The sequence below is a fragment of the Triticum dicoccoides genome, chromosome 4A, assembly GCF_002162155.2.
Source record: "Triticum dicoccoides isolate Atlit2015 ecotype Zavitan chromosome 4A, WEW_v2.0, whole genome shotgun sequence".
NCBI classification, from domain to species: Eukaryota; Viridiplantae; Streptophyta; class Magnoliopsida; order Poales; family Poaceae; genus Triticum; species Triticum dicoccoides.
Genome location: NC_041386.1, coordinates 713,077,603 through 713,092,646, shown reverse-complemented (window position 1 = coordinate 713,092,646; position 15,044 = coordinate 713,077,603). Strand labels below are relative to the sequence as shown.

Sequence of the window (15,044 nt, the reverse complement as noted above, 5' to 3'; positions counted from 1 at the left end):
CGGGTCCTCCTCCTCCTCTTCTGCGCTCCTTTGGTTGTCCGTTTCCGTCTTCCTCCATCAGTTTCTTCCCTTTCTATCTCTAGGCAGGTTGCTTGTTAGGGAGATGCTCTGCTGCTTTGGCACTCACACACACCCTGCTCAACCTGCTCCGCTTTCGCGTGACCAACCTGTAGTGATGGCCAGCAACAGCGCCAACAACTTGCCCGCGGCCGGCGAGGGGGCAGCCGACCGTGCCTTGGGCTCCCAGGAACGCCGCCTACGCCGCCGCCGCCGCTCTACCCAGGTAGCCGAACAAAGGGAGGGTCCCGGCGCGGTACTGGCCGCCCAGTTGCGCGGGGCGTACGGGGCGGCTGGGATGTTGGGGAGCTACCGGAAGATCATGGAGGACAAGGTATCGCTGCGCCCGTCCTTCTTTACTTGGGTTGACGGCTCGCGCATGCACTTCTTCGCCGTCTTTGACGGCCACGGTGGCCCCAAGATAACCTAACCGCAGATCCCCTTGATGGATAAGTCTGTGTACTAGGGTCCTTGTGGGGCTGCAGCACATGGTCCTTGTGGCAGTTAGGAGGATAAAGTCCTGGACCATCAAGGACTGGCTGTTAGGATAGAGTTCTGTTCTTGACCATCAAGGACTGTCAGTTAGCATCTTAGACTAGCATCTTAGACTAGCATCTTAGACTAGCATCTTAGACTGGCATCTTGGCAGCATCTTAGCATATGCCTTGGCTGGCTAGCAGCCTATAAATATGTATCCCCAACCCCTCGGGTTGGTATGGCATTGTGTGAGAAATAAACCAACGAAAATTGTCCCAACTCTCCTAGTGTCATCCACAACTATCAATGCTCAGGCTGAAAGGTCTAACAAGTGGTATCAGAGCCTCGTTAACCTGCACCCTGAGCATTTCCTGTGAGCAGCCCAAGTCGGTAGCAGCAGCTGCTCCGTCTGCCTCTGGTTACCTTCCTCCCTCCGGACTGTCGAGCAGCAGCTCGTCTTCATCAGCCTCCTCTTCACGCAACAGCCCCCCTGCAGCGAGCCATGTCTGCAGGTCGCTCTCAGCACACGGCTACCTCGAGCATGCGGCGCCGGCAAGAGGCCGAGCGCACCGTGGCAGAGGAGCGTGAGCGAGCGGCTGTAGCAGCGGCTGCTGCAGCGGCAAGAGTGTCGAGGCTGGCTGCAGCGGAGCTGGCAGCAGCCAGAGCGGAGGTAGAAGCAGCCAGGGCGGAGGTAGAAGCAGCAGCAGCAGCAGAAGCAGCCCGTGAGGCTACGACGGATGCCAAGGCACTCCGCGGCAGCCCCGGCAGCTCCAGCAGCTCCGCACCTGCGGACGACGGCGCCGACGCAGATCGCGCCAAAGTGGCGCAGGAGCGGACGGCGCAGTGGGCAGCCGAGCACGCCCGCGCTCCAGGTGGAGGCGCGCACCGCGACGGCGGCTGCAACGACCAGGACCGCGGCCTCTACGATGTCCGGACTGTGGTCAGGGATGTTGGTTCCAGTGTTGGGTGGCCTACCCTCACTAAAACCAACTACGTCGAGTGGGCCGGGATCATGAAGGTCAGGCTCCAGGTGCGGTGCATGTGGGAGGCAGTCCAGGACAGCAACGTCGACCACCTAGAGGATCGACGGGCGCTGGACGCCCTCATCGCCGCAGTCCCGCCCGAGATGCAGTTCTCACTTTCCAACAAGCGGACTGCCAAGGAGGCTTGGGACGCCATCGCCGCAGCACGCATCGGCAGCGACCGTGCTCGCAAGTCCACCCTGCAGGCACTTCGTAAGGAGTGGGAGAACCTGGGCTTCAAGCCAGGTGAGGACGTTGATGACTTTGCTCTCCGTCTCAACACTCTGCTGCAGAAGATGGTGAAGTTTGGCGATGCCACCTACACCGAGGAGAGAGCTGTCGAGAAGCTTTTTCGGTGCATTCCCGAGAAGTACAAGCAGATGGCTCGCTCGATCGAGTCGTTGCTGGACCTCTCCACGATGACGATCGAGGAGGCGATAGGTCGACTCAAGGTCGTCGACACCGACGAGCCACAGCCCCCCTCAGGGCCCGTCACCACCGGCGGGAAGCTGCTCCTAACTCGGGAGCAGTGGGATCCCAGCCTTGGTGACAAGAAGAAGGGGGAGCCTTCCTCCTCGACGGGCGGCCGCAAGCGTGGCAAGCAGCGTAAGGCGCGAAGAGGCCCCCCGGGCAGGGCACAAGGACGTGCCGAAGGTGACGCCCGCGGAGGCGCCAAGGACGGCGCCGCTGGCAAGCCCAGGCCGGCACAAGACAACAGTTGCCACAACTGTGGCCGGTTTGGCCATTGGGCCAATGAGTGTCGGCAACCACGACAAGGCCAGGCTCACGTCGCACAGGCGAAGGAGGAGGAGACGGCTCTGTTCATGGAGCATGCAAGCATTGAGCTACCCTCGGCGACTCCAGTCGCAAAGGCTTTCATCCACCTCGATGAGCCAAAAGCACATGCTCTTCTCGGCGATGGCTCCGGTAAGGACAAGGCTACGGGGTGGTGCTTCGACACCGGCGCCACCCACCACATGACCGGTCGAAGGGAATTCTTCGCCGAGCTCGACTCCGATGCGCGAGGCTCCATCAAGTTCGGGGATGCCTCCGCTGTGGAGATAAAGGGCGTCGGCTCCGTCATCTTCACCACCAAGATGGGAGAGCACCGGCTGCTCACTGGTGTCTACTACATCCCCGCGCTAAGGAATTCCATCATCATCTTGGGACAGCTGGATGAGAACGGCTCACGCGTGCTGATTGAGCATGGGGTCCTACGCATCTGGGATCGCCAGCGTCGCCTTCTCGCCAAGGTGCCCAGAGGTGAAAATCGACTCTACGTCCTTGATGTGCAGGTGGCACAACCGGTCTGTCTCGCTGTCCGTCGAGACGACGAGGCGTGGCAGTGGCATGAGCGCTTTGGGCACCTTCACTTTGAGGCCCTGAAGCGTCTAAGTGCCAAGGAGATGGTGCGAGGCCTGCCATGCCTCGACCATGTGGAGCAGTTCTGCGACATCTGCGTACTGACAAAGCAGAGACGACTCCCCTTTCCCCAACAAGCGAGTTTTCGGGCTAAGGAGAAGCTGGAGCTCGTGCACGGAGACCTGTGCGGCCCGGTGACGCCAGCCACACCAGGAGGTCGACACTACTTCCTGCTGCTCGTCGACGATCTCTCCCGCTACATGTGGGTGATGATCCTCGGCAGTAAGGGAGAAGCGGCGGACGCCATCAGGCGCGCGCAGGTTGGTGTGGAGGCGGAGACCGGCCGCAAATTGCGCGTGTTGCGCACTGACAACGGCGGCGAGTTCACGGCGGCTGAATTCGCGTCGTACTGCGCCGATGAGGGCATCCAGCGCCACTACTCCGCGCCGTACAGCCCGCAGCAAAACGGCGTCGTCGAGCGGCGCAACCAGACGGTTGTGGGGATGGCTCGGGCTCTCCTCAAGCAGAGAGGGATGCCGGCTGTCTTCTGGGGAGAGGCGGTGCTAACGGCCGTCTACATCCTCAACCGCTCTCCTACTAAGGCACTCGACGACAGAACTCCGTACGAGGCCTGGCATGGGCGGAAGCCGGCGGTCTCTCATTTGCGGGTCTTTGGCTGCCTTGCGTTCGCCAAGGAGCTCGGCCACATCGGCAAGCTCGACGACAGGAGCACTCCGGGAGTCTTCATCGGCTACGCGGAGGGCTCAAAGGCCTACCGCATCCTCGACCCAAAGACACAACGTGTGCGCACAGCGCGAGACGTCGTGTTCAACGAAGGGCGAGGGTGGCAATGGGACAAGGCGGTGGACGACGGCTCGACGCCGACGTATGACGACTTCATTGTCGAGTACGCTCACTTCAAGGAAGCTGGGGAGCAAGCAGCTCCTCTTCATCGGCACGTCTACCCCGGCCCCCAAAACTACATCGACTCCGGCGCCTGCTACACCGACGACACCACAACCGGCGATGCCGCATACTCCAGCCCCGGCGGTCGCCACTCCGGGCTCGTCTTCATCAGCACCAGCTCATGCAGAGCACAACCCGATGAAGTTCGCTTCCCCGCTCACTCACGACGAGGAGCGGGTCAACGCATGGTATGGAGGCGAACCGCTGCGGTACCGTACGATGGATAATGTGCTCGGCGACCAGCCGGTGCCAGGACTGGTGCCACGTGACCTGGAGGCACAGCTACAGCTCGTGTGTGAAGACGGGGAACCACGGTCCTTTGCAGAGGCCGAGAGAGACGCGGCATGGCGCGCCGCGATGAAGTTGGAGATGGATGCGGTCGAGCAAAACCGCACATGGGAGCTTGCTGATCTCCCTCGAGGTCACTGCGCAATCACCCTTAAGTGGGTGTTCAAGCTGAAGAGGGATGGAGCCGGCGCCATCATCAAGCACAAGGCTCGTTTGGTGGCCCGAGGCTTCTTGCAGCAGGAAGGAGTCGACTTCAATGACGCTTTCGCTCCCGTGGCACGGATGGAGTCCGTGCGACTTCTCCTTGCGCTGGCTGCCCAGGAGGGCTGGCGTGTCCACCACATGGACGTTAAGTCGGCATTCCTCAATGGCGACTTGAAGGAGGAAGTCTACGTGCATCAGCCACCGGGGTTTACGATTCCCGGCCAGGAGGGCAAGGTGCTCCGCCTGCGCAAGGCTCTCTATGGCCTGCGGCAGGCACCCATGGCGTGGAACGCCAAGCTGGACTCCACGCTGAAGAAGATGGGTTTCGAGCAGAGCCCGCATGAGGCTGCCGTCTACCGACGGGGGAGTGGAGGAAATGCCCTGCTGGTGGGCGTCTACGTTGACGACCTGGTGATCACCGGCACCAAAGATGCAGAGGTGGCGGCGTTCAAGGAAGACATGAAGGCCACGTTCCAGATGAGTGACCTGGGGCTCCTCACCGACTGCCATCCAGCTCTCACTCCGATGGAGGGGAGGCTGAAACTAAGTCGCGACAGCACGACGGAGGAAGTGGATGCTACGCAGTACCGACGCCTTGTGGGGAGCCTTCGCTACCTCACTCACACATGGCCGGACTTGGCATTCTCCGTCGGCTATGTCAGTCGGTTCATGGAGCGACCAACGTCGGAACACCAGCAGGCAGTGAAGAGGATCGTCCGCTACATAGCAGGGACCCTCGACCACGGCCTCCATTACCCTAGGTGCCCTGGGGCGGCACACTTCGTCGGGTACAGCGACAGCGACCACGCCGGCGACATCGACACCAGCAAGAGCACGAGCGGGATCCTCCTCTTCCTCGGCAAGTGTCTCGTGAGCTGGCAATCAGTCAAGCAGCAGGTGGAGGCCCTGTCCAGCTGTGAGGCTGAGTACATAGCGGCCTCCACCGCCTGTACTCAGGCGCTCTGGCTTGCTCGACTGCTTGGTGATCTTCTCGTTCAAGACACCAGAACGGTGCAGCTCCTGGTGGACAGCAAGTCCGCCCTGGCCCTGGCAAAGAACCCCGTGTTCCACGAACGGAGCAAGCACATCCGACTGAGGTATCACTTCATCCGCAGCTGTGTGGAAGAAGGGAGCATCGAGGCGAGCTACATCAACACCAAGGATCAGCTCGCAGACCTGCTCAACAAGCCCCTTGGGAGGGTCAAGTTCCTCGAACTTTGCTCCAGGATTGGGATGATTCAACTCTCCCACAAGACGACGTACAAGACTTAGGGGGAGAATGATGGATAAGTCTGTGTACTAGGGTCCTTGTGGGGCTGCAGCACATGGTCCTTGTGGCAGTTAGGAGGATAAAGTCCTGTACCATCAAGGACTGGCTGTTAGGATAGAGTTCTGTTCTTGACCATCAAGGACTGTCAGTTAGCATCTTAGACTAGCATCTTAGACTAGCATCTTAGACTAGCATCTTAGACTAGCATCTTAGACTGGCATCTTGGCAGCATCTTAGCATATGCCTTGGCTGGCCAGCAGCCTATAAATATGTATCCCCAACCCCTCGGGTTGGTATGGCATTGTGTGAGAAATAAACCAACGAAAATTGTCCCAACTCTCCTAGTGTCATCCACAACTATCAATGCTCAGGCTGAAAGGTCTAACACCCCTATCTTACCCGTGCCAACTCCACCTCGACTCGACGGGTTTGAGTGTTGTGGTGCAGGTGTCTGCGCTGTGCAGGGACCATATGCATGCAATCCTAGCGGACGAGCTGGCCCGCGCGGCGGCAGCCTACCGAAAGGAGAACCAGCAGGACGAAGAGGCGGAGCATCGCGCCTGGAAGGCCGCGCCGGCACGAAGCTTCATGCGGACGGACAAGCTGGGGGCGTCGGGGGTGCCCCGGGGCACCATAGGTGGGTCCACGGCCGTGGTGGCGCTCTTGGTCCTGGGCCGCATCATCGTGGCCAACTGCGGCGACTCCGGCGCCGTGCTCTGCCGCGCCGGCCGTGCTGTCCCGCTCTCCCAGGACCATAGGGTGAGATTAAATGTGTCAAGTGTATGTAGGAGTATTTCTCTGCTTTGGTCGGCCGGACAAATTTTAGCTTCATACGTGGATGCAGCTGGACCGACCGGAGGAGATGGCGCGTGTCACGGCGGCGGGCGGCGTGGTGTTCAACTACGGCGGGGTGCTGCGCGTGCAGGGGATCCTTGCCAAGACGCGCGCGCTAGGTACATTCTCACACGATTGCCCTTCCCATCCATACAACCGGCTGGCATGCATGTTGTGTTACTACTTACTACTTACTAGCAAACAAATCACCTTCCTGAATTTGTTTGCTACTGGTCAGTGTCTCTGTTGATTGTCATTAGCCTATATGTTGCCTTTTGCCATTACTTCGACCAAAGCTGCTGGCGTGTTGTTTTGTTTTTAAGGACCACGTTTTGTTGTTCTCATTAGCATTGCCTATATATCGAAGAGAGAGGGCAATTTTTCTTTCAGAAATGATATGTAGCGAACGTCAGATTTCTGGCTCCTCCCAGAGAACGACTATAGGGTCATCAGATCCAGGGCACCAATCTTGATGCACGCTAAGTAGCCACGTCAGAAAAAACCGTTCGCTCTTGAGTTGTCTATCTGGGAACGCTCGTAGATGAAATGGACGTGCCCAGCCGATGTCCACTGATCTCTATTCCTCATCCATTCACAACCATGGGGAAGAGCTCCGGCTGGAGGAGGGCGCGACCACGATACTCCTCACCGGCGACCCAGTCTGGGATGCTCTCGTGAATAGGTGGTAGGCGTGATCCCCTCCAGCTTCAGGCTTGGGCCCGTCTTCATCATCCCCATAGGTCAGGCCACTGCTCATCGTGTTTGGTTGCATGAATTTCTCATTGGCATCACTCCTGAAACACCAGTGTGCAATTAGTTCGTGTCAAAGAGATCTTGTAGTATAGTGTTGTGTGCCCTTTGATGTGCTAGAGGGATGCAGCTATATTGATGTTATTCTTCATATACTGTTTGTTAGCTACAGTAATTTGATCATGTGTATGTGTTGTGGAAGATGATTCCCCTAGGATTGTTGTGTTGTTTGCACACGTGTGATAAATGTTGCCATGGCAAGTTATAGATAAATCTGCCCCTTAAGAAATTTTGCAAATTTACTACATCACGACAAAAAATAGAGAAATTTGTAAAAGTGAAATGGAAAATTTATGAACTATAACATGGAAAATTTAGAAGAGAAAAAATTAGGACTAATCATATGGAAATTAAGAAAAAGTTTATCTCCTACATCATGGCAAAAATTACAGGTTGCAATAGTTACAAGGGAAAATTATCAAAAAGAATTTTATAGGACAAGGTATTTTTTATGTAAAAATTATTGAACTAATTGCATGGCAATTTTAGGGGAGAATTGTGATCTCTAGAACATGATAAATTTTTAAACAACTTTGAAAACGTCCAGTGTTACAACATCATGGCAAAAAAAATTAATATGAATATTATGGGGGCATACTTTTTTTATTGAAGACGTGGCAAAAATACTAAATTGGCCAACTTTTTTCAAAGTCCAAATCTCATAGTTTTACCATGTGCCAAATGCATTTGCTACATATGCCATCTTTGTTAAAGATCAAATCTCCTAAATTTGCCATCTGCCAACTTATAAATTTCAAAAACATGCTGTGTTTTTACAATCCCTAACTTTTGCCATGTGCCCATCGAAATTTCCTAAAATTGCCATCTTTTTATGGAAAAAATCCCTAGCTTTGACATGCACCCTTTTACAATTTGCCAAAAGTAGCCCTGTGTTTTCTTAGAGAACAAAATTCCTAAAAATTGTCATGTGAAATTTTTATTATAGGTAGCATGGCATTTTTAGTATTGAGACCATTGAAAATTTATCAATTGTACCAAGGTAATTTTATTTTAGGTAGCATGGCCATTTTTATTATTCGTACCATGACATTTTTTAGTTAGAAAATGGCAAATTAATTAATTAGAGCATAGTAGTTTATTCAAGATAGCATCATAATTTTATTATTCTAGAACAATGCCAATTTTATTCGTTATACCATGGAAAGTTGGATAATTTCACCATGCTAGTTTTATTTTAGGTAGCACGGAATTTTTAAGGTATTTTGGAAAAGTTTCTACTTTGTCACATGGCTGTTTTAGAAAAATAAAATCCATTTCCTAACCAAGATTACATTTTTTATGTATGGCAAACTTCTTTTTTGGACCATGCAATGTTTTCTTTTACCCATCATGGCAATTTTAATTTCACACTGCACGACATATTTATTTTGAACATAACCATTTGAAATTCCTATTTTTAAAATTATTTTGGACCATGGGAAGAAATTTCACACCATGGCAATTTTATTCAGCAAAGCATGGTAAAAACATTGAATGGCATGGAAAAATATTATCGAACATAAAATGGCAAACTTGTTTTGAACATTCCATGTCAAAAAATATATATATTGAAACCATGACAATATTTGTTAGTTTTTCACATTTTTCCTTGTCAAAATCTTGTTTGCCATTATAATTTTTATGAAATAGATTTTTTTTGGTTAAATCAAGGTATGTGATGACAACAAACAATTTTCAAAAGTTAACATGCTTTTCTGAGAAACAATTTCTCCTTTTAATTTGCTAGGTGACCAGTACATTTTCTAATTTTCCATCATTTATGAGTGGATGCTATTCTATAGAGTACAGGATGATTTTTTTAATATATCTTAGAGCATGGCAAATGTAAATTTATGATTTACTATGCCTTTTATGTATTAGGATTTTTGTACTTTTTGTTTATGGCAAACTTTTCCGAAAAATGAGTCAATTGGGCCTATCTTTTTTTCGTGCATTCTCCATGGGCCAACCGGCAGAGACCTCCTTATTAGAGAACTATCAGGAGAAAGGGTTTCGTTCACTGCAGGTGTCATGCCCTAGCGAACACATCGTTAGCTGGAGGCAACCCCCAGATGACGATCACCACCTATCGGACTCCTTTTCCATTTTCCATGGGTGTGTTGCCTTATTTGTAAATTTAAATAAAAGGCTACTCTATACAATACTATCATTTGTCACATGATTATTTTTTTAAGTCTTGTTTGCTTCATGCCCACATTTTTTTTGTTCAAAATATAGACTCCGATATTTAGATAAGAAAAAGGCGTTTTATAGGACGGAGGTTGCAAGACAGAAAAACACCGATGTTGTTGATGAGAACTCCACCAAGGGAAGAGCATCGTTGCAACAAAGAAGTATCTGCGCCACCACGAGGACACCACCAAGGGAATCCTTCCTGAGTATTTTTAAGCCACTTGAGCGACACAATAATGTTAGCAGAGTACAAGGAAATGAATGTACAAGGAAAAAATAGCCTTCTTACATAAAGACAAAAATAACATCCAGACAAATGTAATCAAAAAGGAAGATTTAATTTTTGCGTCCATGTGTGACCTTCTAATGAAAAAAGCAAATTAAAACATTGTCTTGCATTTAAGTACCAAGAAAAGAATGTAGAAGGCGGGGTTTATCCTACTTTTTAAAGAAACAATTGAAACATAGTAGGCTCAATCATAAAAATAAAATTATAGAATGCCCGATTATGTTAAATGCATACACGTAATAGTGTACCAAGAGGTATCAATGGGCACAATTCTGCTCTAGTTTTGAAGCATGCTTCCATAGCACCCACAGATACTAGATGGGGCCACTCATGATAATATGTAGTGAATTCGTGTATTTATTGTAGTTGCATCCTATTATCTGATCAAATACTGCATTGAGCTATCTTTTCACAGTCTTGCCTTCAACAACCATACTTGGTAAACCGTGAATTCAAACTCATTAATAGTCTTACCTTTAGCAAGGATGTTATTATGTGTTGGTGCATTAACATTGATGTCAAATTGATAGTTCAGATTCAGTTTATTTGAACATTGTTGTTTTCTGATAAAATCTTTCATAAGTGGTTACTTACTTGGTCTTGATGGATATATGAGAGTTGATTTCCTAATTAATCCCAAAATAAAATAACATAAATGCCAATTTTACTTTTTTTGGAAAGGTTATTCATTTCTATAACAAGTTGATTTTTCTTTAGTATATGTGTGTATTGATGCTTAAGGTATTACATCTCATTAAACAATGAACTATACTCATAGGGCACATGCTCCTCAAGCCTGAAGTGATATGTGAGCCAGAAATTACCATAACTGCAAGGTCGGAGGATGATGATTTCATGATCCTTGCAAGCGATGGATTGTGGGATGTGATGTCAAACACGGTGGCCTGCAGAGAAACCTTGAAATGCTTAGAAGATAAGAGCACCAATGCTGGCACAATGGTAGGCCACGAAGAAGAGGTTCGGTGTATATGCGCTACGTTCCACCTCACGGATCTCGCCTTCCGTATGCATAGCCGAGATGACATATGTGTGGTTGTGATTGATCTAAAGATCAGGGGTTAGCTACAAAGATCAGATCACCATCTCTACAAGTTACAAATTTGACCTGATAGGAATTCAGCTCTATGCAATCATGGCAAAGCAAAAGCTCTGTTGATTGGGATCTTAGCTCTCTAGCTAGTTGGTTGGTTTTATTCAATAAAAAGAGTCTGCAGAATAACTGGTAATATGGATGGATAAAGAATTTCCATGGATAGAAAATAGTGTGGTTGTGTGGAATAAAAAGATATTTGTAAATCAATGCAAGGATGATTGGATATGAAGTTGAATTTTATGTTTCCTGCATACTGTCCCTGTTATTTTTCTTAAGCTAGCATTGTGATTTGCACTCTAAATTGTTATTAGGGCAAGGCAAGTATTGGGTGCCATTGCTCCCACAAATTTAGTGTTTGCATATTTTTGAGACTTGAGGGGTGCACGGTAGGATGATGCGAAGCTAGTCCTCGTCCTCGTCCTCGGAGACAAGGTCAATCACCTCTCGACATCCGCTGGAGGGGCCTACCTCACCATCAGTGCGGGTTGCCAGCTGCACCTCATCCCCGTCGTCGTACATAAAGTAGCCCTGCCCATCGAGCTTGTCAAAAAGTTGGTTGACCTCCGCGGTTATTCTAGCATCCATGTCAGTGTCCTTGTTCCTCCTCTGGTCCTTCTCCTTATTGGCCCAAAAATCACGCTCCGCTACAACAAGGTGTGGATTGGCCTCAACATACCTAGCCATGTACTCCTTATTCATCTTGGCCAGGCGGCATGCCTTCACCTCCTTACGAGAATAAATCCGTTAAGGAGGGGCAAGGACACATGTTTGGCATCCTCGGGGAAGTCTAGGTCAGTCAGTTTCCACCCATACATGGAAGTCACCGCATCATACGCATGAACGATGAGCTCAGGGGTATCAAACGTGCCAAGGAACAGCCAATCACCATCACAGGTGATCCCCCAGAGTCGAATACCACAAAGCCCGATCGCAGGAGGGCGGCAAGGGGCCATCCTCCTGCACGAGTGTCATGCGAGAACGGTATCTGTATCAAACTTAATTTTGCAAAGTTGAAAACTAAATGAAGAATACACAACAACTCTTCATGTGGGTTAACTTTCAGTCAGTTGATGCTCCCTTCAACAACTCTCACCTCTCAAGTGGTGGTAGATATGTATGGTGTGGCACTCCTTGCCTGTTTATTTTGACTGTCGGTAAGGGTCGTTACTCCCATCCCTTCTTGCGTTACCAAGGTCTCACAGAAAAGAGATGAGAAGCAAGGACCACCTACGACAATAGCAGGTATCTTTCCTCTCATAACATCTCTCATCTCTCAATGTTATTTTGACCGTCAGTGATGGTCGGTCCTTTCATTCTCCGCTACTTTACCGAGGTCTCAGAGGAGGAGGACGAGAAGGAAAGACCACCTACGAACATCCGGTATCCTTTCTCCAAGAGCATCTCATCTCTCACTCTCATCTCTTTCAAAAGGAAGCATCATTGGAATGAAATTCAACACACTACATAGCTAATAGCGATGCATATCCAAAACAAGTACAAGTTAGACGCATTTACTAAGTACAACCATTTAAACTACATAATCTAGAAAGTTACCTAAGGCAATATCTATGAGCATAAGAGAGCAAGCAAATTGCAACGTGTCGATAGACCTTATCCTGCTACCCGATTCAGACCATGTGTAATCAACATACTAAAAACAGCAACAACACAACATCAACAAAGCAACACAGTTCAGTTTTAGAAGTATGCAGAAGATGCACGGATATCGTAATAGTAAAAACTCTTACTAGGGCATCTCCACGGAAGTTATCGTGGTTCAACATGTGCACTAGTGGCACGTATTGACCATAATGTGGAGGAGTTCGATAATAGGCATTGTAATTCTCAATTTCAGTACAATATGCGACAAGATGATTTTTCTCCTGATAAGTTAACTCAGAGCCATCGGTGTAGTAGGTTCTGTCTACCATCTTCCACACATTCTTTGAAGAATGAAAATAAGCTATCAATGGAAATAAGCTGTCAACTATTTTGATATAAACAATATAAATTAAATAACTATGTTTGAGAAACTCACATAGCGGTAGAATTGGAAGCATATCAACAAGGACCCAAATGTCCAAATTGTCTTGGTTGATGTCAGGATCACCAAGATCCATGGTGACAAACATACTATAGGTGTCAAAACCGGCGGATCTCGGGTAGGGGGTCCCGAACTGTGCGTCTAAGGCTAATGATAACAGGAGGCGGGGGACACGATGTTTACCCAGGTTCGGGCCCTCTCGATGGAGGTAATACCCTACTTCCTGCTTGATTGATCTTGATGATATGAGTATTACAAGAGTTGATCTACCATGAGATCGTAGAGGCTAAACCCTAGAAGCTAGCCTATGACATGATTGTTGTTCTGATCTATCGACTAGCCTGGCCTCGGTTTATATAATGCACCAGAGGCCTAGGATAACAAGAGTCCTAGCCAAATACGCCGGTGGGGAGGAGTCCTTGTCTTGATCACCAAGTCTTGTGGAATCTTCCTTGTATGCGGCAGCTGTCCGAACTGGCCCATGAGTATACGGCCACAGGGAGACGACGTGGTGAGGACCCCCTAGTCCAAGACATCGTCACATACCCTCTTGAAAATCATACATCTTGCAAAGTGCTTCCCAACCCGGGCAACCAAAATGGGATACACTCTCAGAATTGTATAGATTTACCTCAAAATCCATACCATGATGGGTCCTTAGGTTAATTTTCTTTGTTTCATTCCTCTCATGATCTTCAAAACCCATCCTCTCCAAGACATAGGGTCTTACATGGCATGGGATAAGCTAGTCGAATTGTGAAATACGAAAATTACACGTTGAAGTAGTAGAAGTCGAGCTTAATTACAAAAAAAAAACTTTGCGTCGTAGCTTACCGTATCACAATCGAAGGCGTCCTCGAGCTTAATGCTGAAGCGCCGACCTTCGTCCAGGTGAGGCATGTCGTAGAAACCCCGGTTGTCGCTGCACCAGGAGCATTCCCCGGGACCTTCTTCGTCCGACGACATTTCCTATGTTCATAATTCAAAGATTAAACTTGTACAATTAAATATATGTACTACAAAAACTAAATTAGATCATTATTATTCATCACGGGTTGACTATCGGTCTGTCAAGTCTTTTCTCGAAAGCTCTCAGCTCATGTGGTGTATATATTCGACCGTCGATGATGGTAGCTCTTCCTTTCGTTCCCGAGTGCATTACACCAAATGTCTAGCACACGCGAACGAAGGAGAAGCTACCTCCACGACAACATTCGGGATTCTTCGTCCTCTCATATATGGTGGAGACTCTCCCTCACTGATTCCTCTCTGACATTTGCGACCGTCAGTGATGGTCGTTCCTCCTCCTTCCCCTAGTGCATAACAAAGGTCTAGCACCCGAAGAAGAAGGAGAAACGACCCCCATGACAACAGTCGGGATTCTTCGGCCTCGACGGACTTAAAGTGAACCCGAAATATCGTTTAATTATCTTTCTAGAAAATCCAGGCCACTCGATATTTCCTACATATTCTAGCACTAGTCATGCCAAAATTCACGGAAAAATTCCGGCATGACCTTTGCTAAAACAGGACATATCGAGCGCCTGAAATTTGCCGGAACAGAAGTTAATCAACACTCCGGTAAAACATTGGCCACTCGGAGGTGTAACCTACAAACATGACCGGCCACTTGGGCAACCACATATCCTATTTAAGCAACACAAGATATACATGTTTTTATCTACATCATATCTTATAGGACTCATATTGACATGGAGATTTGGCTGGTCTCACCTCGAGGTCGGAGGGGGTCGTTGATGGGGACGACGGCGGGGATGATGGAGGGGCTCCTTCATTTCTGCAAAAACAAAAACCCTATAAGTTATCACTAATACATCCCGAATAGTATCATACATATAACATCACTAATACAATTAAAACCCTATAAGTAAAAATAAACTAGTTGTTTCTAAAAATAAACTAGTTCAACTAGTTATATTAATTTTCTTACTAAAAATAAACTAGTTCAACTAGTTTTATTAATTTACTTACTAATTATTTTAAACACTTACTAAAAACAGTAAAAAAAACTACATTATACAATAGTAAAAAGCTACAGTAAAAATGGAAAAAATAGATGGAGGGACGAGGGGAAGGGAGGAGGAAGGAGAGAG

The 15,044-nt window shown here is 48.7% G+C and overlaps 1 protein-coding gene across 1 annotated transcript; it reads left to right on the top strand.

Annotated features, from left to right (window-relative positions):
* Window positions 1-379: 379 nt before the first annotated feature.
* Window positions 380-11,019, top strand: LOC119288097 (probable protein phosphatase 2C 37). The gene is made up of 4 exons (XM_037567717.1): window positions 380-474; window positions 6,090-6,405; window positions 6,491-6,599; window positions 10,551-11,019. The coding sequence occupies exons 1-4, from the start codon at window positions 380-382 to the stop codon at window positions 10,853-10,855; spliced, it is 825 nt and encodes a 274-aa protein (XP_037423614.1). The 3' UTR covers window positions 10,856-11,019.
* Window positions 11,020-15,044: the final 4,025 nt, after the last annotated feature.

Excerpts from the sequence above, each read along its gene's own strand:
- LOC119288097 (XM_037567717.1), top strand. The coding sequence starts at position 380 with ATGGAGGACAAGGTATCGCTGCGCCCGTCCTTCTTTACTTGGGTTGAC. Across the intron at positions 6,406-6,490 it reads CGCTCTCCCAGGACCATAGG|CTGGACCGACCGGAGGAGAT; the intron begins GTGAGATTAAAT and ends ACGTGGATGCAG. Across the intron at positions 6,600-10,550 it reads TGCCAAGACGCGCGCGCTAG|GGCACATGCTCCTCAAGCCT; the intron begins GTACATTCTCAC and ends CTATACTCATAG.